General features: G+C 45.0%; 1 protein-coding gene across 1 annotated transcript in view; it reads left to right on the top strand.

The window, feature by feature from the left end:
* The first annotated feature begins 247 nt into the window (after nucleotides 1–247).
* Nucleotides 248–25,715, top strand: part of ACAT2 (acetyl-CoA acetyltransferase 2) — a 29,481-nt gene continuing 4,013 nt past the window's right edge. Inside the window, exons 1-6 of the mRNA XM_075267718.1 lie at nucleotides 248–386; nucleotides 5,132–5,266; nucleotides 5,434–5,615; nucleotides 8,035–8,152; nucleotides 8,233–8,376; nucleotides 9,783–9,905. Of these exons, the coding sequence (XP_075123819.1) occupies nucleotides 332–386; nucleotides 5,132–5,266; nucleotides 5,434–5,615; nucleotides 8,035–8,152; nucleotides 8,233–8,376; nucleotides 9,783–9,905 (757 nt within the window). The 5' untranslated portion in view covers nucleotides 248–331. The remainder of the gene's footprint in view (nucleotides 387–5,131; nucleotides 5,267–5,433; nucleotides 5,616–8,034; nucleotides 8,153–8,232; nucleotides 8,377–9,782; nucleotides 9,906–25,715) is intronic.

Raw genomic sequence — 25,715 nt, 5'->3', positions numbered from 1 at the left:
CACTGACTGCGGACAGCACATGTAAGTGAATCGGTGACATGTGAATAAGCCCATCCTGTAGATAAAATGGCCTCACTTGGACACTGCTGCTCTCTATGGCAATCAGTAAAATTCAGCAGAATTTAATCTGAAAAAACTGCATGGCATGGAATGTTCATGATAAATAGCCACCATGTCTCCTCCAAGCCAGTAGATGGAGCAGTTTACTTGCTTTTTTTTTAAATCCCACCCACCCTGTCATCCAGGAAGACACAGAGCATAGCAATAGAGAGTGGAACAGGAGTCAGTGTCAGTATTGGAGAAAGCACAGGAGACAACCTCAGCCTGGAAGATGAGCTCAGCACAGGACCCAGTGGTGATCGTGTCAGCTGTCCGCACACCTATAGGTAAGGGCCACACAATATGTAGTGTGAACACGGTCTTACAGTAGCTGCACCCCTGATCTCTTAGCTGGGCACTCTACTACAATATACTGAATATCCTGCAGCCTGTGCCAGTGGTCCTGTATACTATATACTGTAGTACTGTATTGTGACATGCGCTTTACAGGGTGGGATAACTCTTCTCTTACCAGTGTCCAGAACAATTATTAAGGTAAACTTGACTTTGTAATGATGGCTGCAGTACCGGAGCGATAAATATTATGGATTTTTATGGCTGTCCAGATACAAAAGCCACAGGCATCGTTGTGCGAGGTTTGTTACACACAGCTCAGTGTGAATGTGGTGCTAACAACATGACGAGCACATTCAGTGCAATGTAGTAGCCCTACTCTATAAGTATACACTGTATACTTGTATACTTACACTGTATACTATACAGCAATACGGCCAAGTATACAGCTATTCCCTATGCCATTGTGTGTGCATTAGCTTAGATATAGTAACTGCTTTTTGTACTGTTGTCATGGAAACTAGAATCTCATCGATGTTACGCACGTGTATATGAAGCCGTATGAAGGTAACAGGTCGGACTGTTATAGTAGTGTAAGCACTGTCTGTAATGCCGCCATATACCGTGTGCACTGACGTGACTCCTATTACTATATAGTGAGTATTACTATGTGAGTATCTACAGGGGCCGCCGTGCACGGGGATACGGACAAGCTCTTTGTCCGGCTCATGAATATTCATTCATCAGACGTGGAGCGAAGGGAGGAGCCACAGCTGAAACAGTCAGCTTTCCTAAAGTCTCCTGCTGATTGGCTGGCTGGCGTAGAACCATAACTGGTAGATGTTTTCTGATTGGTCATTGTGGTGATGAGTAAAGTACGCCTTCTGATTGGCTGTGGTTGTAGAACCATCTAGCCGGACTCTTCTGTTAGTGGTCGCGCGTGTATGGCGTCACTCTGGAGCTAGTGTGGTGTGGGGGCGGGTTATCTAGGTTGTCCTTAGTCGGCCTTGTGTAGTCCAATGTTCAGATGTAACAGTGCGTTACGTACTAAAGCTGTTGTAGATAGTGTGCAGTTATTTACCCATGTAACATTCAGTGAGTACTGACACTCCATGTGACTACCCAAGGTTATGCAAGTGTGACAAGTCTTGGCAATGTCTAGTAAAATAAAATGTCCTAAAGAAATAATCTGAGAAGAGCTGGAGCAGAGCTTCATGGCTGAGATATATATATATATATATATATATATATATATATATATATATATATATATATATATATATATATATATATACACACACACACACATACATATATATATATATATATATATATATATATATATATTACTGCTGTCGGGAGCCTCCTTTGCTGAGTCTGTCAAAAAATCAATGATGAAATAAACTGCGCTATAAATATATATATATATATATATATATATATATATATATATATATACACATTCACCGGCCACTTTATTAGGTACACCATGCTAGTAACGGGTTGGACCCCCTTTTGCCTTCAGAACTGCCTCAATTCTTCGTGGCATAGATTCAACAAGGTGCTGGAAGCATTCCTCAGAGATTTTGGTCCATATTGACATGATGGCATCACACAGTTGCCGCAGATTTGTCGGCTGCACATCCATGATGCGAATCTCCCGTTCCACCACATCCCAAAGATGCTCTATTGGATTGAGATCTGGTGACTGTGGAGGCCATTGGAGTACAGTGAACTCATTGTCATGTTCAAGAAACCAGTCTGAGATGATTCCAGCTTTATGACATGGCGCATTATCCTGCTGAAAGTAGCCATCAGATGTTGGGTACATTGTGGTCATAAAGGGATGGACATGGTCAGCAACAATACTCAGGTAGGCTTTGGCGTTGCAACGATGCTCAATTGGTACCAAGGGGCCCAAAGAGTGCCAAGAAAATATTCCCCACACCATGACACCACCACCACCAGCCTGAACCGTTGATACAAGGCAGGATGGATCCATGCTTTCATGTTGTTGACGCCAAATTCTGACCCTACCATCCGAATGTCGCAGCAGAAATCGAGACTCATCAGACCAGGCAACGTTTTTCCAATCTTCAATTGTCCAATTTCGATGAGCTTGTGCAAATTGTAGCCTCAGTTTCCTGTTCTTAGCTGAAAGGAGTGGCACCCGGTGTGGTCTTCTGCTGCTGTAGCCCATCTGCCTCAAAGTTTGACGTACTGTGCGTTCAGAGATGCTCTTCTGGCTACCTTGGTTGTAACGGGTGGCTATTTGAGTCACTGTTGCCTTTCTATCAGCTCGAACCAGTCTGGCCATTCTCCTCTGGCATCAACAACGCATTTCCGCCCACAGAACTGCCGCTCACTGGATGTTTTTTCTTTTTTGGACCATTCTCTGTAAACCCTAGAGATGGTTGTGCGTGAAAATCCCAGTAGAACAGCAGTTTCTGAAATACTCAGACCAGCCCTTCTGGCACCAACAACCATGCCACGTTCAAAGGCACTCAAATCACCTTTCTTCCCCATACTGATGCTCGGTTTGAACTGCAGGAGATTGTCTTGACCATGTCTACATGCCTAAATGCACTGAGTTGCCGCCATGTGATTGGCTGATTAGAAATTAAGTGTTAACGAGCAGTTGGACAGGTGTACCTAATAAAGTGGCCGGTGAGTGTGTATGTATGTGTATAATTTTTTTTTAAATTATGGATACTGTAGCTGAGCCATGGCAGACCCCATTATAGTCAATGGGGTCAGTCTGGTTCTTTCCTGTCATAGAACATCAAACATAGAGTTGTGTACATGCTTAAAAAAATAAAAAAAAAAAAAAAACCAAAAAAACCCTTTTCAGTGTGCTTCCTCCATTACTTGCTTCTCTACCTTCACTGATACAGATAAAAAAAAAAAAAAAAAAAGCTTCCGCCCTAATTTCAAAATCCCACCTTACCACCCAGCACTTAACCCTATCCAGTCACACTTCATCCCCAACTTCACTGAAGTCTTTACTCCTGCTCTAACCCTACCTTCCCCTTCTACCGTTATATATGCTACTGTCACATTCAACCTTAAAAAAAACCTTCCCTTGACCTGTCCTCTCCAGCCAACTATCGCGTTATCTCGCTACTCCTGCATGCCTCAAAACTCTTTGGACATGTTCACTTTGAACCATACTCCGATCTCGTATCCAACCTACTCTTTGACAGACTGCAGTCAGGCTCACAACCTCATCACTCCAGAGACACCACCTTAAATTGGTATTCCCATGTCGCATACTCACTCACCAGTCTTCGCTGCTGTAAAATCTTCTTTCTTCTTGCTTTGTTGCGTCATTGGTGGGCGGGGTTACATATGCAAAGCCAGCGGCAAGATGATGTCGCTTCTATGCCGCTGGCCCTACGTGCGCGCTCATAGATGGTGAGACCAGTCAGTTCCCCAGCCTTCACTATGCCAATACAGACCCGGCACCCGCTGTAATAGAAAGACGGATGCCGGGGAGGGTTAGACACCGGCACAGGTGCCTGCGACATCGCTACGCTCCTGCCCTGCATGAAGCTAGCAGGGGCAGGAGCGATGCTGCTACTCCGCCCCTCCGCCCCCCCCCCCCTCTCCCCTCCGGAATAGCAGCATTGCTCTTGCCGCTGCTGGCTTCATGCAGGGCAGGAGCGTAGCAATGTCGCAGTCCCCGGCACCTGTGCTGGCGTCTAACCCTCCCCGGCATCCGCCTCTCTATTATAGCGGATGCCGGGTCTGTATTGGCAGCCCCTCCCCCCCCCAGGCTCGCTCCCGTGCACTTAACCCCTCCTCCCTCCCCCTTGAGAGCAGCAGATACATACTTGACTTTTGACCACATAAGTCAAGGGCTGTGTCAACAATGAATTGAATAAAGTAAGATAGTGGACAAACAAAGCAGTTTTGCTGAAGCAGTGTATTTAGGAAAAGTCTTACATTCACATTAACAAACAGTATAGATAGGATCCTTGTGATGGGACAACCCCTTTAACCAAAGTCACAAACAACCTAATAAGGCTGGATTCTCATGATCAAGTTTCATCTATGAAACTTGGTCTATGTGTTCACCAGATATACCAGCCCAACCTTCATGCTGCTCTGAGGGCTTGCTTTGGCGGAAGTCAGTGGCAAATGTGACCACTGAGGCCAAGGATTTCCTATGTAAAGGAATCAGGACATGACTTGCATACGTCACCTGTGACGTTCCGTGTCGTTTCCTAACACCACTGATTGGCCTCAGTGGTCAAGTGCGGCAGGGACTTCCGCAAAACAAGACTCCAGAAAAGCAGGAACTGACTGTTTTGGGAGACACTAGGGACAGGTGAGTATGTTTTTTTTTTTTTTTGTCTTTGTTTTTTTTTTTTTTTTTTTTTTTACCTTCCCTAGCTAAAAATAGGTTATCCTGGACAACCTTTAAACTGCCCAAGCTGGTGGAAGTGCAATAGGTACCATACCAGTTAGTGGATTTCACTTCTTTTCGCCGACTGATGGTAGGACCCTTAGCCTTGAAGGAGGATAACTATCCACCATTATTTCTCTAGGAAAGCTGTGCCCACTATATGTTTGGTTAATGTTAAATGATCACTTGTGCCATAAGGAGCGTTAGTGGAATTTGCAAGGAGTTTGCAAATAGTTCTTTTAGTTGGAATATTGAGTTTTAGGTAAGGTCATCAGAAACTTGTTTGTAATAGTATAACACTATGCTTCTAATAACTATTTATTTTAATAGGTTCTTTCACGGGAGCCCTGTCAACTTTACCCGTTCACACCCTGGGCACAGTTGTGATCAAAGAGGCTCTGAAGAGAGCCAGCCTTAAATCAGATGAAATCTCTGAAGTGATATTTGGCCATGTTTTAACTGGAGGTATGTTAATGCATATTATTAACCTGATACAGATGACATATGCAAAAAAGGCTGCTGTACAGACTGTGTGGAAATGATTTTGGCATGTGAACAAGGCCTTATGTGGATTGGTTGTCAGTGAAAAATCGTCTCATATAGTTAACCATTTGTCTTTCTGCTTTCTGTAGGTACTGGACAGAACCCTACTCGACAGGCCAGTGTGGGTGCTGGGATTCCTTACTCTGTTCCAGCCTGGAGTTGTCAGATGATCTGTGGGTCAGGCTTAAAGGCAGTTGGCCTTGGTGCTCAATCTATACTAACTGGGGAAGCTGATATAGTGGTGGCTGGTGGTATGGAGAACATGAGTCAGGTAAGAATTTGGTCACTTATTTTTAGTGTATTATGAAGGAACAGTATTGTGTGTCCATTCCTGTAAATTACTTTAGATATTAAAATTTATAAAGAGTCATTTGACCATGTCTGGGTGCAAGGTTGTTGCCATATTCCTTCTGTATAAGGTTTAATGTATGAAGTGACCTTTGTAACTCAGACGAGTAGAGGACAATTATGGGCAAATAAGAAGAAGTGCCCATGAGAAGTGCCCAATAAGTAGATCAAAAGGAATTTCCCCACTGGTCTCCAAATTAAAGTCAGAAAATTGTTTCTATACTGGATGAGCGTTTATGGATATTCCTTCCCTTTTAGGCTGGCTTCACCAAAGAAGGTTTTTTGGCATCTTTAAAGGCAGCCTGTGACTAGAATTGTACCTACTGAACTATAATGACGGTCAGATTTCTGCTTTTGGATTGGTGCCTCCATTACAAAGATATTCGCTTTTTTCCTGATGTTATTCAGTTGTTTGCTCAGCATTGCTCTCATTGCACCAAAGAGCTACCTCTCTGCTATGACTAACAGCGCCAGGTAGTGCGTGTCATTTAAAGTAGAGAGGGATGGAGAAACCATGTGCTGGAAATCTCTATAGTGAGATGAGAGCTCATTAGTATATTGGGAGTAAAGCTAATATCTTAGCCTAAGCAAAAGAAGCAACAATTGGAAAGGAGAAAAAAAAACTAAATATTTTATTCATATGAACCCTGTCTCTGAATTTTCCTTAAAGTGGTTGTCCAGGCTAAATTTTTAAAGTTTAAATATCTTGGGAGCAGTAAGAAAAAAAAAAAAACATCCTCACTGGTCCCAGGTGTTGTCCAGCGGGTCCCAATTCGTTTTCTCTCCCAGGTCTCTTGGAGTTGTGCATCAGGAAGAGGATCCGTGATGTCACAGGTAGTGACATTCAGGCCCTTCACTGATTGGGCTCAGCAGTCATGTGACCGCTGAAACCAATCAGCGGTTTCAGCATAACGCCGGGAGCGCATAACACTGGAGGACACTGGACTAACGGGGACAGCTGAGTATATATATTTTTACTGCCCGTGGCCCTTTTAAACTTTAGAAGGGTTGTCCGTTTTTGCCTGGACAACCCCTTTAAGTTCAGTAATGACTGTTCCAGTGACAGACTCTTTTTTTTTTTTTTTTTTTACATATTATTATTACTATTTATTTATTTTCATTTTTTTGTGGTTTTCTTTTTTGTTAAACCGTAATTTTTATTAAAGTTTTATAAATGATACAAAAATAACATAAAAGAGAGAAACTGCAGCAAGTGGAAGAAGGGGACAAACATCTGAGACATGCAAGACAACAGGAAAGGATAAAGGGAAAATAGGAAGAGAGAGAGATCAGAGACCATGAAGGATACAATATGTGTCCCATGAAGACCATTTTTTGCGGTTTTCTTATTGATTTCTTTATAGAAAAAAAAATGTTTAAAAAACCTGATGTGAACAAGACTCCACAAAGGGAAAAGAGGGTTCTAAAGCTGAACATAGAGCCTTTTTGAAGCAGATATCCAATGTGCTCACTTAAACCAGCCAGAAGTAAGGAAAGCACTAGTGATAAAGTACTTTATTACTTACTGCTAGACTTGTGACTGGTTGGGAATAATGATGTCTGCCCATACACCTTATATGGTTGTGGATCAAACGCTTCTTTGGCCAACAGCTATCCTTATGATACCCCTCATAAACATGTATGCACAACTTGTGTATGGGGAGCTTTAGGCTCTGTGGAAATTAAGCTTTTTTTTTTGTTTGTTTGTTTTTCCCTATCAGCATGTCTTTGAAGTGTGGAAGGAAAACCATGCAAACATTGGGAGAACATACAAACTCTTTGCAAATGTTGCCCTAGGCGTGATTCAAACCCAGGATTCCAGTGCCGCAAGACTGCAGTGATAACCACTGAGCCACCGTGCTGACTGAAATGCAGCTTCTTTGGGGGTTTTTTGCAGATTTTGCTGCATTTTTTTTTTTTTTTTTTTTGAGCCAAAGCCATCGATGGTGGCAAAAGGAATGGTAAAGAAGGAACTTTGACCACCTCCACTGCATATATTAATAGGTGCCACTCCACTGCTTCCAGCACAGTTGGTGTTTCTTCTAGGACTCCCACCATTTCCGAGCAATCAGTGCTGTTAGTTTTGGTGCCTGATATTCTGCTCAGGCTCTCTATTGTCATGTGGGCAGTGTCAGACAAGGGGTATGATTCTATTAAATGATGAGAACAGCTGGACTTGGAGGAGGTGATGAAAGGTCCTCTTTAAGTGTGATATGCTATTACACAAGTCTGTTGTATCGAATGCAGGTTCACCAGTATATCACCAGTTATCATAGTTTGTGCAGAAACAGTAGCCATTATAAAGGTAAATAAATTCTCAACTATGTAAAATTTATTTCTAGGCTCCTCACCTAGTCCACATGCGAACAGGTGTGAAAGCTGGTGATGTATCATTGCAAGACAGTATCCTGTGTGATGGCCTTAATGATGCATTTTACAAGTATCATATGGGAGTAACAGGTAAGAAAATTTTACTTTAAAGGGTCAACATATTATGTAATTATTTTTAATACTAACTTTCTCCTTTGTTGCTTTTGCAGCTGAAAATGTGGCCAAACAGTGGCATATCACCAGAGAGGAGCAGGACCAGCTTGCAGTCCAATCACAGAACAGGACTGAAGCTGCACAAAAAGCAGGGTATTTTGACAAAGAGATTATACCTGTTGAGGTTCCCTCAAGGAAAGGTAAGCAGCAGTATGAAGCAGTAGAGTTAATAGTGTTGATCTTGGAACTTTATTATAAGCAATTGTGGATAAAAGTGTGGACTCAGACTATGGGCTCATATACATGTCCGCAGTTTTTGTTGCACATGTTTATGTGTGGATTACAGATCAGTATTTATGGACCGTAAATCCACTACAGTCATGTGTATAAGGCGTTTTTCCTTAACCCCTTCATGCAAAATCATGTACATGATTAGGCATGAAGAAGTGTATGGAGAGGGCTATTTCCAAACACTGTAGATATCGGCTGTATAATACAGCCAGCACCTGCCTCTAACAGCTACGATCAGTGCTGACACCGATCACAGACAAAGTGCTACTGAAAGATGTTTAAAACTATTTATATCTCTGTCATGGTTATTATTTATGTAGTTGATACATATTATTGTATCACCAAGGCTAAAACCTGTAATTGGGGTTGATACATTGCCCACAGCTGCAGGTAATGCAATTGCCAGACCAGAAGCCGAGCTGCATCATGGTGCCCCCATAACTGTGTATACAGCAAGTAACCTTTCCCTGCCATCTCTCTGGGAGGTTTGAATGTTGGAATAGACGTCTCTGTTTCTGCAGCTGCTTAACTCTGCAAGAATGTACAGGTACATCCTTGCAGAGTTAGGAGTTGACCGCCCAGAATTATATAGTCAACAGGCAGTAAATAACAGGTTAAAAAAGGGTATACCCCTTTAAAGAGGACCTTTCATGGGTTTGGGCACAGGCAGTTCTATATACTGCTGGAAAGCTGACAGTGCCCTGAATTCAGCGCACTGTCCGCTTTCCCGATCTGTGCCCCGGGTAAAGAGCTATCGGTCCCGATACCGTAGCTCTTTACAGTCAGAAGGGCGTTCCTGACAGTCTGTCAGGAACGTCCTTCTCCACAGAAGCGCCTATCGTGCTGTACAGTGTGAGCGGGGAGGAACGCCCCCTCCCCTCCTGATAATACTCGTCTATGGACGACCACTGTGAGAACAGGGAGGGGGAGTTCCTCCCCGCTCACACTGTACAGCACGATAGGCGCTGCTGTGGAGAAGGACGTTCCTGACAGACTGTCAGGAACGCCCTTCTGACTGTAAAGAGCTACGGTAATGGCACCGATAGCTCTTTACCCGGTTCACAAATCTTTACCCGGGGCACTGTCGGCTTTCCAGCAGATATAGAGCTGCCTGTGCCCAAACATCATGAAAGGTCCTCTTCAAGTGATTCCATTTCCAACTATCCCATACATACTGCATGATTGTCTCAGCATCCCGTACAGCATCCATATTTCTAACTCAATTTGAAAAACAAATTTAAAAAGTAAATGTGTTAAATTTGTACATGCTGCAAAACAAAATCTAACTGTATTCACTTTATTTCATGTACATCAGGCCCAGTGACCGTAACAAGTGATGAATTTCCTCGACATGGGAGCAGTTTGGAAGCGATGGCAAAATTGAAACCCTATTTTGTCAAGGATGGGACTGGCACTGTAACTCCAGCTAATGCCTCAGGTTAGGAATGATGTTAATACCAGTCATGAATTCACAATTTGGGGCCAATACCCATAATATGGTATTGTTTCAGCCAGTGGCGCAACTAGGACCGGCGGGGCCCCGTGGCGAACTTTTTCCATAACCCAAACACGCCCCCGCACCGACTGACCAACGCCCGCTGAAGACCCCAGAGTAGCTCCAGCCGGCTAAGGGGGAAAAAAACGCAGCAGTCTGTCGCCGGGCCCCTAATGTCCCGGGCCCTGTGGCAGCTGCTACCCCTCTTACCTCGGTAGTTACGCCACTGGTTTCAGCAAAGAAGTTTTGGAATAGAAGTAACTAAACAAAAATAATATTTGCAATGAGTGCACAACTTTAGTCTCAAAAATATAAATGTATTAACAATTGCAAGAGCAAACACCACAGGGCATAATGGGTAAAGTCATCAAATATTTGGACAAGTGCAGCATCCCAGGAATTACATGGAGAGGTAAGGTAGCCTCAAAGATATACCAATGTGGGATACATAGAGTGCACAACTTTAAAGGTACTCTTCTTGTTACACAATCCTTGCAAAGTACAACACAGATGGATGCCGCTATGACTCTGATAATACATAGTTCTTGGTTGTCTTTTCCATGGAGACATCATGCAATATGATTTTTGCATAAAATCCAGTACATATAATCTCATAGAAATGTGTTACATGTGATATCATGCAATATTGCTGTACATTTTTCTAGGCACACATTACTGCTGGGAATACTAAGACAATATAAATAGCAAGAGATGAACGCCTCACCATTGGCTTTGGTCCGTTCTTACCTAGCCGAATGATCCGTGAAACATATAGGAAGGAGTAGGCAGTACCCACGAGTACCTGTAAGCTAGTTGATCTGCTATTTTTGGGGACGATTTCTACATGTCATGCATTTATGGAGGGGCTTTATTACTTTATTAACACCTTTGAATTTTTATTCAAAGTTTTACAAGAGGTGAAACAGCGATAAAATTTTTACTAGAGATGAGCGAACAGTGTTCTATCGAACTCATGTTCGATCGGATATTAGGCTGTTCGGCATGTTCGAATCGAATCGAACACCGCGTGGTAAAGTGCGCCATTACTCGATTCCCCTCCCACCTTCCCTGGCGCCTTTTTTGCTCCAATAACAGCGCAGGGTAGGTGGGACAGGAACTACGACACCGGTGACGTTGAAAAAAGTAGGCAAAACCCATTGGCTGCCGAAAACATGTGACCTCTAATTTAAAAGAACAGCGCCGCCCAGCTTCGCGTCATTCTGAGCTTGCAATTCACCGAGGACGGAGGTTTCCGTCCAGTTAGCTAGGGCTTAGATTCTGGTAGGCAGGGACAGGCTAGGATAGGAAGGAGAAGACAACCAACAGCTCTTATAAGAGCTAAATTCCAGGGAGAAGCTTGTCAGTGTAACGTGGCACTGACGGGCTCAATCGCCGCAACCCAGCTTTCCCAGGATCCTGAATGGAATACACTGACAGTGTATTCCCGTATACCCGATATATACCCCCGATACCCGTTCCAACGGTGTGCCCCCCCACCTTCACCCCAGAAATACCCTGCAAGTCCCCTAGCAATAGGATTGGGGCTATATACACCCACTATTTTTGCTACTGCCATATAGTGCCATTGTCTCACTGGGAATTCAAAGAATATATTGGGCTTACATATAACTTCAATTCCAGGGAGAAGCTTGTCAGTGTAACGTGGCACTGACGGGCTCAATCGCCGCAACCCAGCTTTCCCAGGATCCTGAATGGAACACACTGACAGTGTATTCCCGTATACCCCATATATACACCCCAAATCCCCGTTCCAACGGTGTGCCCCCCCACCTTCACCTCAGAAATACCCTGCAAGTCCCCTAGCAATAGAATTGGGGCTATATACACCCACAATTTTTGCTACTGGTATATAGTGCCATTGTCTGACTGGGAATTCAAAGAATATATTGGGGTTATGTGCACCCACAATTTTTGCTACTGCTATACAGTGCCATTGTCTCACTGGGAATTCAAAGAATATATGGGGGTTATGTGCACCCACAATTTTTAATACTGGTATACAGTGCCATTGTCTGACTGGGAATTCAAAGAATATATGGGGGTTACGTGCACCCACAATTTTTAATACTGCTATACAGTTCCATTGTCTCACTGGGAATTCAAAGAATATATGGGGGTTATGTGCACCCACAATTTTTAATACTGGTATACAGTGCCATTGTCTGACTGGGAATTCAAAGAATATATGGGGGTTATGTGCACCCACAATTTTTAATACTGGTATACAGTGCCATTGTCTCACTGGGAATTCAAAGAATATATTGGGGTTATGTGTACCCACAATTTTTACTACTGGTATATAGTGCCATTGTCTGACTGGGAATTCAAAGAATATATGGGGGTTATGTGCACCCACAATTTTTAATACTGGTATACAGTGCCATTGTCTGACTGGGAATTCAAAGAATATATTGGGGTTATGTGCACCCACAATTTTTACTACTGGTATACAGTGCCATTGTCTGACTGGGAATTCAAAGAATATATGGGGGTTATGTGCACCCACAATTTTTAATACTGGTATATAGTGCCATTGTCTGACTGGGAATTCAAAGAATATATGGGGGTTACGTGCACCCACAATTTTTGCTACTGCTATACAGTTCCATTGTCTCACTGGGAATTCAAAGAATATATGGGGGTTATGTGCACCCACAATTTTTAATACTGGTATACAGTGCCATTGTCTGACTGGGAATTCAAAGAATATATGGGGGTTATGTGCACCCACAATTTTTACTACTGGTATACAGTGCCATTGTCTGACTGGGAATTCAAAGAATATATTGGGGTGACGTGCACCCACAATTTTTGCTACTGCTATACAGTGCCATTGTCTCACTGGGAATTCAAAGAATATATGGGGGTTATGTGCACCCACAATTTTTAATACTGGTATACAGTGCCATTGTCTGACTGGGAATTCAAAGAATATATTGGGGTTATGTGCACCCACAATTTTTAATACTGGTATATAGTGCCATTGTCTGACTGGGAATTCAAAGAATATATTGGGGTTATGTGCACCCACAATTTTTAATACTGGTATACAGTGCCATTGTCTGACTGGGAATTCAAAGAATATATTGGGGTTATGTGCACCCACAATTTTTACTACTGGTATATAGTGCCATTGTCTGACTGGGAATTCAAAGAATATATGGGGTTATGTGCACCCACAATTTTTAATACTGGTATACAGTGCCATTGTCTGACTGAGAATTCAAAGAATATATGGGGGTTATGTGCACCCACAATTTTTAATACTGGTATACAGTGCCATTGTCTGACTGGGAATTCAAAGAATATATTGGGGTTATGTGCACCCACAATTTTTACTACTGGTATACAGTGCCATTGTCTGACTGGGAATTCAAAGAATATATGGGGGTTATGTGCACCCACAATTTTTAATACTGGTATATAGTGCCATTGTCTGACTGGGAATTCAAAGAATATATGGGGGTTACGTGCACCCACAATTTTTGCTACTGCTATACAGTTCCATTGTCTCACTGGGAATTCAAAGAATATATGGGGGTTATGTGCACCCACAATTTTTAATACTGGTATACAGTGCCATTGTCTGACTGGGAATTCAAAGAATATATGGGGGTTATGTGCACCCACAATTTTTACTACTGGTATACAGTGCCATTGTCTGACTGGGAATTCAAAGAATATATTGGGGTGACGTGCACCCACAATTTTTGCTACTGCTATACAGTGCCATTGTCTCACTGGGAATTCAAAGAATATATGGGGGTTATGTGCACCCACAATTTTTAATACTGGTATACAGTGCCATTGTCTGACTGGGAATTCAAAGAATATATTGGGGTTATGTGCACCCACAATTTTTAATACTGGTATATAGTGCCATTGTCTGACTGGGAATTCAAAGAATATATGGGGGTTATGTGCACCCACAATTTTTAATACTGGTATATAGTGCCATTGTCTGACTGGGAATTCAAAGAATATATGGGGGTTACGTGCACCCACAATTTTTGCTACTGCTATACAGTTCCATTGTCTCACTGGGAATTCAAAGAATATATGGGGGTTATGTGCACCCACAATTTTTAATACTGGTATACAGTGCCATTGTCTGACTGGGAATTCAAAGAATATATGGGGGTTATGTGCACCCACAATTTTTACTACTGGTATACAGTGCCATTGTCTGACTGGGAATTCAAAGAATATATTGGGGTGACGTGCACCCACAATTTTTGCTACTGCTATACAGTGCCATTGTCTCACTGGGAATTCAAAGAATATATGGGGGTTATGTGCACCCACAATTTTTAATACTGGTATACAGTGCCATTGTCTGACTGGGAATTCAAAGAATATATTGGGGTTATGTGCACCCACAATTTTTAATACTGGTATATAGTGCCATTGTCTGACTGGGAATTCAAAGAATATATGGGGGTTATGTGCACCCACAATTTTTAATACTGGTATACAGTGCCATTGTCTGACTGGGAATTCAAAGAATATATTGGGGTTATGTGCACCCACAATTTTTACTACTGGTATACAGTGCCATTGTCTCACTGGGAATTCAAAGAATATATTGGGGTTATGTGCACCCACATTTTTTACTACTGGTATATAGTGCCATTGTCTGACTGGGAATTCAAAGAATATATGGGGGTTATGTGCACCCACAATTTTTAATACTGGTATACAGTGCCATTGTCTGACTGGGAATTCAAAGAATATATGGGGGTGACGTGCACCCACAATTTTTAATACTGGTATACAGTGCCATTGTCTCACTGGGAATTCAAAGAATATATTGGGGTTATGTGTACCCACAATTTTTACTACTGGTATATAGTGCCATTGTCTGACTGGGAATTCAAAGAATATATGGGGGTTATGTGCACCCACAATTTTTAATACTGGTATACAGTGCCATTGTCTGACTGGGAATTCAAAGAATATATGGGGGTTATGTGCACCCACAATTTTTAATACTGGTATACAGTGCCATTGTCTGACTGGGAATTCAAAGAATATATTGGGGTTATGTGCACCCACAATTTTTACTACTGGTATACAGTGCCATTGTCTGACTGGGAATTCAAAGAATATATGGGGGTTATGTGCACCCACAATTTTTAATACTGGTATATAGTGCCATTGTCTGACTGGGAATTCAAAGAATATATGGGGGTTACGTGCACCCACAATTTTTGCTACTGCTATACAGTTCCATTGTCTCACTGGGAATTCAAAGAATATATGGGGGTTATGTGCACCCACAATTTTTAATACTGGTATACAGTGCCATTGTCTGACTGGGAATTCAAAGAATATATGGGGGTTATGTGCACCCACAATTTTTACTACTGGTATACAGTGCCATTGTCTGACTGGGAATTCAAAGAATATATTGGGGTGACGTGCACCCACAATTTTTGCTACTGCTATACAGTGCCATTGTCTCACTGGGAATTCAAAGAATATATGGGGGTTATGTGCACCCACAATTTTTAATACTGGTATACAGTGCCATTGTCTGACTGGGAATTCAAAGAATATATTGGGGTTATGTGCACCCACAATTTTTAATACTGGTATATAGTGCCATTGTCTGACTGGGAATTCAAAGAATATATGGGGGTTATGTGCACCCACAATTTTTAATACTGGTATACAGTGCCATTGTCTGACTGGGAATTCAAAGAATATATTGGGGTTATGTGCACCCACAATTTTTACTACTGGTATATAGTGCCATTGTCTGACTGGGAATTCAAAGAATATATGGGGGTTATGTGCACCCACAATTTTTAATACTGGTATACAGTGCCATTGTCTGACTGGGAATTCAAAGAATATATGGGGGTTATGTGCACCCACAATTTTTAATACTGGTATACAGTGCCATTGTCTGACTGGGAATTCAAAGAATATATTGGGGTTATGTGCACCCACAATTTTTACTACTGGTATACAGTGCCATTGTCTGACTGGGAATTCAAAGAATATATGGGGGTTATGTGCACCCACAATTTTTAATACTGGTATATAGTGCCATTGTCTGACTGGGAATTCAAAGAATATATGGGGGTTACGTGCACCCACAATTTTTGCTACTGCTATACAGTTCCATTGTCTCACTGGGAATTCAAAGAATATATGGGGGTTATGTGCACCCACAATTTTTACTACTGGTATACAGTGCCATTGTCTGACTGGGAATTCAAAGAATATATTGGGGTGACGTGCACCCACAATTTTTGCTACTGCTATACAGTGCCATTGTCTCACTGGGAATTCAAAGAATATATGGGGGTTATGTGCACCCACAATTTTTAATACTGGTATACAGTGCCATTGTCTGACTGGGAATTCAAAGAATATATGGGGGTTATGTGCACCCACAATTTTTAATACTGGTATACAGTGCCATTGTCTGACTGGGAATTCAAAGAATATATTGGGGTTATGTGCACCCACAATTTTTACTACTGGTATACAGTGCCATTGTCTCACTGGGAATTCAAAGAATATATTGGGGTTATGTGCATTCATAATTTTTACTACTGGTATATAGTGCCATTGTCTGACTGGAAATTCAAAGAATATATTGGGGTTATGTGCACCCACAATTTTTACTACTGGTATACAGTGCCATTGTCTCACTGGGAATTCAAAGAATATATTGGGGTTATGTGCACCCATAATTTTTACTACTGGTATATAGTGCCATTGTCTGACTTGAAATTCAAAGAATATATGGGGGTTATGTGCACCCACAATTTTTAATACTGGTATACAGTGCCATTGTCTGACTGGGAATTCAAAGAATATATGGGGGTTACGTGCACCCACAATTTTTAATACTGCTATACAGTTCCATTGTCTCACTGGGAATTCAAAGAATATATGGGGGTTATGTGCACCCACAATTTTTAATACTGGTATATAGTGCCATTGTCTGACTGGGAATTCAAAGAATATATGGGGGTTACGTGCACCCACAATTTTTGCTACTGCTATACAGTTCCATTGTCTCACTGGGAATTCAAAGAATATATGGGGGTTATGTGCACCCACAATTTTTAATACTGGTATACAGTGCCATTGTCTCACTGGGAATTCCACAAATAATTTGGGGATTCATTCACCCTACATCTCAGGCTCTTGCCATATTCACCCAGGTTGTCAGTGCTGCACCAGCTCGTTCCCAGACAGCTCGGCCCGAAAAACACGTTACCTATATAGAGGATTTGGACAATGAAGACAACATGTTCTAAATCTAATGTCTGCACCTTCTCCAGAATTAAAATAAAGGCAGCGTTTAACTTTCAAATAGCACTGCACAAAGGAAGAGCTTATCAGCTTGTCTCATGACATGCTACTGAAAAGTTTCATTTGTGTATCTTAATGTAAATATAGTTGTATAAGCTTTTTGGGTTTTAGGCACTGCCAAGTTATTTATTACCACCCGCTCCCTTATAATGATGATGACGCCAAAGTCACTGTGGGTGTTCAGAGCTCACAGCTTTGGGTGACATTTGTCTTGCTCTCTGTCGGTACCAGCTGTCTTTTTGGATACCGTAAAGTTATGTTGACTTTATTAACAGCTATAGAAACTTTAGCCAGGTTGTGACGGTGTGTAACCCTAACAACACTAAGTGGGATACACATTAATAGTCAGTCTATGTACGCTAAACGTATCACTGAAGTAATTTTTTTTCCCTCTCCCCTAATATAAGAAAGGAACAGACATTAGACCTAGACCGGGGTTCGAGGCTTGAAAAAGTCCAGTATTATTTGTTCTTCATGATGTGAAATATGTGTTGAAAAGCAACCCAAGATGAAGTCAGCCATGTGTGCCAGTGTGTTACTTGGCATGCCTTTGCTGGCCCCAACTGTAAGGGTCACTCTCCATTTCCTCCATTTTCCACTCCCCTTCACACCATTTGTGGTGAAGCAATGGGATGCACTGAAGTGCACCCTCTAGCCTCGTGTGGGATAGGGACATCAGATGCCACTCCAACCCCCTCGTCTTCCTCCGCCAGCCAACGGTGCGAAGATGAGAGGAGTGTGCTCTGAATGTTTTCTGCCTAGCAGAGGCTAGTTCTCACTTACGAAAATGGCCCCACTTTGACCTGTATATCAGGCACAATGGTGTAGGTTTCAAAGAAACATGGCACCAACAAGTTGGAAAACGTGGGCCATGCGTGGACAGTGTTTGAGTCTGGCAAGCTCCAGATCTGCTACCAGGTTCCAGCCATTATCACAGGCGCAAAAATGCCAGGCCCCAGGTGTAGCAGGGAAAAAAAAATGCCATCTCAGCCAGGATGGCATCCCTGACCTCGGAGGCACTGTGCTGTCTGTCCCCCAAGCTGATCAGTTTCAGCACGGCCTGCTGACATCTCCCCATGCCAGTGTTACAGTGTTTTCCGCTAGTAGCTGGGGTGGAGGTTGCAGCTTCGTAGGGTTTCAGTCTACTCCTGCCATGAATTTTGGCCTGGGAGAGGAGATAGGCCACCCCAGTTTGCACCCGGGGAACAGACTCCACCACATTCACCCTGCCTGTCATTAAAGATAAGCACTGCAGCATCCCTGACCACAGGCGCTTGTCCATGTGTCGGTGGTCAAGTGGACCTTGCAGCAAAGCGCAGAGCTCTGGGCCCGACTGATGTTATGGGACACATGCAGGCGCAAGGCAGAGACAGCACACCAAGAGAAGTAGTAACGGCTAGGCCCAGCATAGGGAGGTGCCCCAGCTGCCGTCTGCTGACGGAAGGCCTGGGTCTCCAGAAGCATAAACAAACACCAACATCTCCAGGGCCAGCAGTTTATCGATGAGGCTGTTACAGGCTTGGGCATGGGGGTGGGTTGTATTGTACTTCTGCCTGCAATGAAAAGCTTGGGAAATGTGGAGTGGCTGGGAAGAGGCGCATGATGGTGCAGGCCAAAAGGGCGCATGAGGGTGAACTCCCCAATGTGTCAGAGATAGGTGTGTAGGTGTCCTTGCATCATATACTTGCACCATATTTGGCTTTGGAAGTTAATTTTGTGCCAAAAAGTGGTTAAGACAGCGATCCCTCAGCTACTCCCGTTACACTGTCTATTGAAGTTACCATCTGTGGAAGTGGACCACCATTTCTAAGATCCCAAAGGAAGCAGGCAAGAGATGTGCAGTTCAGAAAAAAAGATGAGAAAATAAGTTTAGGCTGTAGAGCACAGAGGGATCGGAGAGGACAGAGCTGGTGTCGGCCAGGTATTCCCACAACATGCGCCTATACTTGTCCCTCCTGGTGACACTAGGCCCCTGAGTGGCAGTAATTTGTCCAGGGGGGCCATTAACGTGTTCCAGACCTAGGAATAAGTCTTCCAACAGGGTAGAGTTTTGCATGCCTTTGCTTCTACCCACTGTTTTTGCTGCTTAGCTTCCCTCCACATCTACTCTGCTTTCACCCCTAAACATCACCCCAGTTTATGCCTTTGCTTCTACCCAGGTTTTTTGTTGATTTAGCTTCCCTCTACATCTACACTGCTTTAGCCCCTAGACATCACCCCTGTCCATGTGGGGTCGGTGGCCTCGTCATCCACCAACTCCTCTTCCAATTGCGCACTGCCCCCTTACTGCAAACCGCACATGACCACAGCTTGCCTTGATGGCAACTGTGTCTCATGATCCCCACTTAGGTCCAGACAAGTCGGTGGCGGGTCCAAAACCCCAAAATTGGAAGGAAATGGCAGATGCTGCAGTATTTCTAACACCTGTTCCTGGTGCTCGGGCCTGGTCTGTGTTGTACCCTGCACCCTGCTTAACGCATCTGCCATATCCGAAGTTGTGCTGAGCGCATGCTAATGTTTCGTGTCCAGTGCAATGGATGGGATGGGATTTCACATAAGTCTGCCACCCATGGCCACTCATGGTTGAGCAACTGAGGGAGTTGACTTTGACGAACCCGAGGGTTTTGGAGTTGGAACTACATCAAAGGTCTGTGCTGCTCACACACTCTGCTCAACACATGATATGTTTAGTGCCAGCAGTGTGGAGACGTCGCACAACAGCCGTTGTTCCAGCAGGTACAGGCGTTGTAGGAGTGCATAGAGGCTAGCAGCGGCAACTATACACTTTAAAAACTATCCGCACAAGCGCCACACTTTCACCAGTAGCTCAGGAACATTGGGGTACCTTTTTCAAAAGATTAGCAGCAATGAGTTAAAAACGTGGCCCAGGTATGGAATATGTTGCAGGCTGCCAAGCTACAGAGCCAATCCCAGGTTACGGCCATTATCACACATGACAACATGCCTGGGCCCAGGTGCAGTGGCAAAAACCACATTGCCGTCTCATCGAGGATGGCATGACTCACTTTGTAGGCAGTGTGCTGTCTGGCCCCCAAGCTGATGAGCTTCAGCACGGCCCGCTGACGTCTCCCCACACCAGTGTTGCAGCGTTTCCAGCTCGTAGCTGGGGTCAATTTAACAGCGGAGGAGGGTGGTGTTTCAGCCCTCCTCCCAGGAATGTTGTGTGGGGAGACAAGTCAGGCCACCACATTTTGCGACCCGGTCCACGCCTCAACTACATTCAACCACTGTGCCCAAATTGAAAGGTAGCGTCCCTGTCCGCATGCACTTGTCCATTCGTAACTGGTCACATGGAACTTTAGGGCTAAGCGCTGAATTTAGGGACCGCCTCATGTTTGGGGGAAAGTGCTGGTGTGGACGGCACAGTGCGGTGGCGCAGTAGACACTCTGCCCAAAAAGGGCAGAGTGTCCCCCAGCCGGGATTCCAACATCTCCTGGGCCAGATTTCTTGAGATGAGGCCGTTGAAGCCTTGGGCATGTGGGTGGGTTGCGCTGTACTTTAGCATGAAATGAAAGGCTTGGGAGATGGGGAGTTGCTGGGAAGAGGCGCATGATGGCGCGGGCAAAAGGAGAAATGGCAGGAAAAGGTGAGGATAAGGGTGAACTCCCCAAAGTGTCAGAGGCAGATGTGGAGGTGTCCTGGCTCCTGGTCTGGACTGCAGCGCCAGCCCTGTCAACAGTGGAAGAGGCAGTGGCCGCCAGGCCAAACGACGATTATCCTGCGCTTGCTCTCACCCACTGAGCCCAGGGCTTGCCTTCCAAATGATGGCACCCGCAAGAGGTGGTGAGATTCCTCTCCGCAGATCTCCAAACCATCTTGGACTTGCAAATTGCACTAAATTTGTCATGTAACTGACATGTATATGATGAGTCTATCCATTGTCTGTTCATTTTGGTGAAAGTCAGCCTGTCAGCTGACAGACAGCTGTGCTTGTCAGTGATGATGTCACCGGCTGCTTGTACCCCCAGTTTTTGCTGCTTAGCTTGCCTCCACATCCACACTGCTTTTGCCCCTACACATCACCCCTATCCATGCCTGTGCCTCTAGCCATAAGTCTGCCACCCATGGAAACTCATGGTGCAGAAAGTGAGGGAGCTGACTCTGAGGAACCCTTGGGTTTTGTAGCTGGTACTCCATCAAAGGTCTCTGCTGCTCACACACCCTGCTGAACATACGGTATCTAGGGTTAGAGCGTGTGGTGACCTCGCACAACAGTAGGTGCTTCAGGCAGATGTAGGCCTTGCTGGAGTGTATTGCGGCTAGCTCCAGGTACTGTAGACTTGGGAAAGTGGGTGTCCAAGTGCCGCACTTTCACCCTTAGCTCAGCTAATTTGGGGTATGTTTTTAAAAATCATTGCACCACTACATTGAACATGTGGGCCAGGCATGGAACGTGTTGGAGGCTGGCAAGCTCCAGAGCCCTCCAACAAGCTAAAAAACCTGGCCCCAGGGGCAGCGGAGATAAACAAATTGCCATCTCATCCAGGATGGCATCCCTGACCTCAGAGGCAGTGTGCTGTCCGTCTCCCAAGCTGATGAGCTTCAGCCCAGCCTGCTGACGTCTCCCCACACCAGTGTTGCAGCGTTTTCAGCTCGTAGCTGGGGTAAATCTAACAGCGGAGGAGGAGGAGGGTGGTGTTTCAGCCCTCCTCCCAGGAATGTTTTGTGGGGAAACAAGTCAGGAAAATTCTTGAAACGGGAGAGTTTTGCATCTTTGCCCTTGCTGCCTATGGACATCCCTTTGCCTCTAGCCACCATTTTCCCTGCTTTGCTTGCCTCCACATCCACACTGCTTTTGCCCCTAGACATCACCCCAGTCCATGCCTTAGCTTGTACCCCCAGTTTTTCCTGCTTAGCTTGCCTCCACATCCACACTGCTTTTGCCCCTAGACATCACCCCAGTCCATGCCTTAGCTTGTACCCCCAGTTTTTCCTGCTTAGCTTGCCTCCACATCCACACTGCTTTTGACCCTAGACATCACCCCAGTCCATGCCTTAGCTTGTACCCCCAGTTTTTCCTGCTTAGCTTGCCTCCACATCCACACTGCTTTTGCCCCTAGACATCACCCCAGTCCATGCCTTAGCTTGTACCCCCAGTTTTTCCTGCTTAGCTTGCCTCCACATCCACACTGCCCCTAGACATCATCCCTATCCATGCCTCTTCCCCTAGCCATAACTCTGCCACCCCTGGAAACTCATGGTGCCGAAACTTTGGTTGCTGACTTTGAGGAACCCTTGGGTTTTGTAGATGGAACTCCATCAAAGGTCTGTGCAGCTCACACACCCTGCTCAAGATATGGTATTGTAGGGTTTCAGCATGTGTGAATGACGGACAACAGCCTGTGTTTGGACAGATGTAGGCCTTGCTAGAGTGTTTTTAGGCTAGCAGCGACTCCTGTGCACTTGCAAAAGTGGGCGCACAAGCGCCGCATTTTCAACAGTAGCTTCGGTACATTTGGGTATGTTTTTAAAAAACTTTGCACCACTAGGTTAGACGTGGGCCAAACATGGAACGTGTTGGAGGCTGGCAAGCTCCAGAGCCGCTACCAGGTTCCAGCCATTATCACAGGCGTAAAAATGCCAGGCCCCAGGTGTAGCAGGGAAAAAAAAATGCCATCTCAGCCAGGATGGCATCCCTGACCTCGGAGGCACTGTGCTGTCTGTCCCCCAAGCTGATGAGCTTCAGCACCGCCTGCTGACGTCTCCCCACACCAGTGTTTTAGCGTTTGCCGCTAGTAGCTGTGGTGGAGGTTGCAGCGTCGTAGGGTTTCAGTCTACTCCTGCCATGAATTTTGGCCTGGGAGAGGAGATAGGCCACCCCAGTTTGCACCCGGGGAACAGACTCCACCACATTCACCCTGCCTGTCATTAAAGATAAGCACTGCAGCATCCCTGACCACAGGCGCTTGTCCAAGTGTCGGTGGTCAAGTGGACCTTGCAGCAAAGCGCGGAACTAAGGGCCCACCTGATGTTGAGTGACACGTGCTGGTGCAAGGCGGGGACGCCACACCGGGAGAAGTTGAGACGGCTAGGGACGGCATAGTGAGGTGCCACAGTTGCCATCAGGTCCGGGAAGGCGGGAGTTTCAACAAGCCGGAACGCCAACCTCTCCTGGGCCAGCAGTTTAGCGATGTTGGCGTTCTAGGCTTGCGTGGGTGGGTGGTTAGCGGTGTATTTCTGCCGGCGCTCCAATGTCTGAGAGATGGTGGGTTGTTGTAAAGAAGCGCCTGATGGTGCCTTTGATGGTGCAGGAGAAGGAGATAAGACAGAAACAGGGGAGGATGAGGGAGAAGTCAACAAAGTGGCGGAGGCAGATGAAGTGATGTCCTGGCTCGTCCTCTGGAGTGCATCGCCAGCACTGTGAGCAGAGGCAGTGGCATGAACGGCGGGCGACGTTTGTCCTGCCGTTGCTGCCTGCCACTGATTCCATTGCTTGGATTCCAAATGACGGTGCATTGAAGTGGTGGACAGGTTGCTCTTCTCAGGGCCCCTACTCGATTTCGAGAGGCAAATTGTGTAGACGACACTATATCTGTCCTCGGCGCATTCCTTGAAAAAACTCTACACCTTCAAGAAATGTGCCCTCGATGGGGGAGTTTTTCTGGGCTGGGTACAAAAGGGAACATCTTCGGACATTCCGGGTCTGGCCTGGCTTCGGCAAAGCAGCTGACCTCTGCCTCTGGACATGTCTCTGCCTCTAGCTACCCTTTTTGGTGCTGCACCTGCCTCAACATCCACACTACTTTCCCAGCTTGACATCTGCCTTGTCCAGGTGGGGTCGGTGTCCTCGTCGTCCACCACCTCCTCTTCCAACTCCTGTCTCGCCTCCTCCTCCTGCACAATGCGCATGTCAACTGGCTGCCCTGACAGCAACTGCGTCTCATCGTCGTCGATGAGGGTGGGTTGCTGGTCATCCGCCACCAAATCGACCGGAGATGGAATGGAGGAGACTCTAGTGTTTGAGCATCTGGACACAGATACTCGTCTGTTAGGTCCGTGGAATCGCGAAATGGAGGGGCAGGTTGCGGTACAGTCAAAGGAAGGGAGAAAAGCTCTGGGGAGCAGGGACAGTTGGGGTTATTGTTCTGGGAAGATTGGGAATTTTGGGTGGAAGGAGGACAAGACTGTTGGGTAAGAGGAGGTAGAGGCTGACTGGCTGGTGGACAATGTGCTTTAAGCGTTATCCGACAGCCATTGCAAGACCTGTTCCTGGTTCTCGGGCCTACTAATCTTTGTACCATTCAGCCTAGTTAATGTGGAACTTTTGTGCAAAGCGCAGAACTTAGGGCCCGCCTGATGTTAAGGGACACACGCTGGTACAAGGCTCAACTCACCCTAAGTGCCAAAAACACTGCTGGTGCAAGGCTCTACTCATGCCAAGGGCCTCAATCTCTGCTGGTAGCTCAGCTTAAGGTCATGTAACTTTGTTTGGAAGGGCTCATGTTAAGGGCTAGAAAAGTGAATTTTGGAAGGTCTTACCACATCACTCACACACACACACACACACACACACACACACACACACACACACACACACACACACACACACACTCACACACTCAAAATGACAGTTAAGGGTGAGGGCTTTTGGAATTCCCATTGCCTATTCCATTTGTGGTTGTCATGGGGAACGTGATTTAAAGGGGTGGTTGTTACTGTTTGTTGAGCTTAAATTGGGGTTTGTGTCCATCCATTTGGGGAGTAAAGAAGGTTTCCAGGTATTTTCCCACTTTGATAGAGGTTTTTTTGAATGTGGAAAGTGTGTAGTTGTTAGGCAGTGATGTTGGGGTAATAGAGGGTCTTTGGTGTGTTAGATGCCCCCAGACATGCTTCCCCTGCTGTCCCAGGGTCATTCCAGAGGTGTTGGCATCATTTCCTGGGGTGTCATAGTGGACTTGGTGACCCTCCAGACACGGATTTGGGTTTCCCCCTTAACGAGTATCTGTTCCCCATAGACTATAATGGGGTTCGAAACCCGTTCGAACACACGAACATTGAGCGGCTGTTCGAATCGAATTTCGAACCTCGAACATTTTAGTGTTCGCTCATCTCTAATTTTTACAAGTTCGTAGACCGGACACAGGGATATAAGCTCGCATATTCGGACACTGGTATACCTAATGTATTTGTTTTTTACTCTGTTTATTTATTTTTATATGTCAACTAGGCAAAAAAGGGGGGCGCGGGCGCGATCTAAAATTATTATTTTTTTAGTGCAAAAAAATAGAAAAAAATCAGGGCAGTAGTAAAATTCACCAAACTTTAATAATCTTCCATAAAAATAGGCACTTGAACAGCATTTACAGACGGGGGTAGGGTAGATGGAATGTAGAAGAAATGAAGCGACGACCGTTTCGTGCTAAATGCACTTCATC

This window comes from Leptodactylus fuscus, chromosome 3 (genome assembly GCF_031893055.1).
Source record: "Leptodactylus fuscus isolate aLepFus1 chromosome 3, aLepFus1.hap2, whole genome shotgun sequence".
NCBI classification, from domain to species: Eukaryota; Metazoa; Chordata; class Amphibia; order Anura; family Leptodactylidae; genus Leptodactylus; species Leptodactylus fuscus.
The sequence above is the reverse complement of the archived record's forward strand: the minus strand, read 5'-3'. Positions and strand labels throughout refer to the sequence as shown.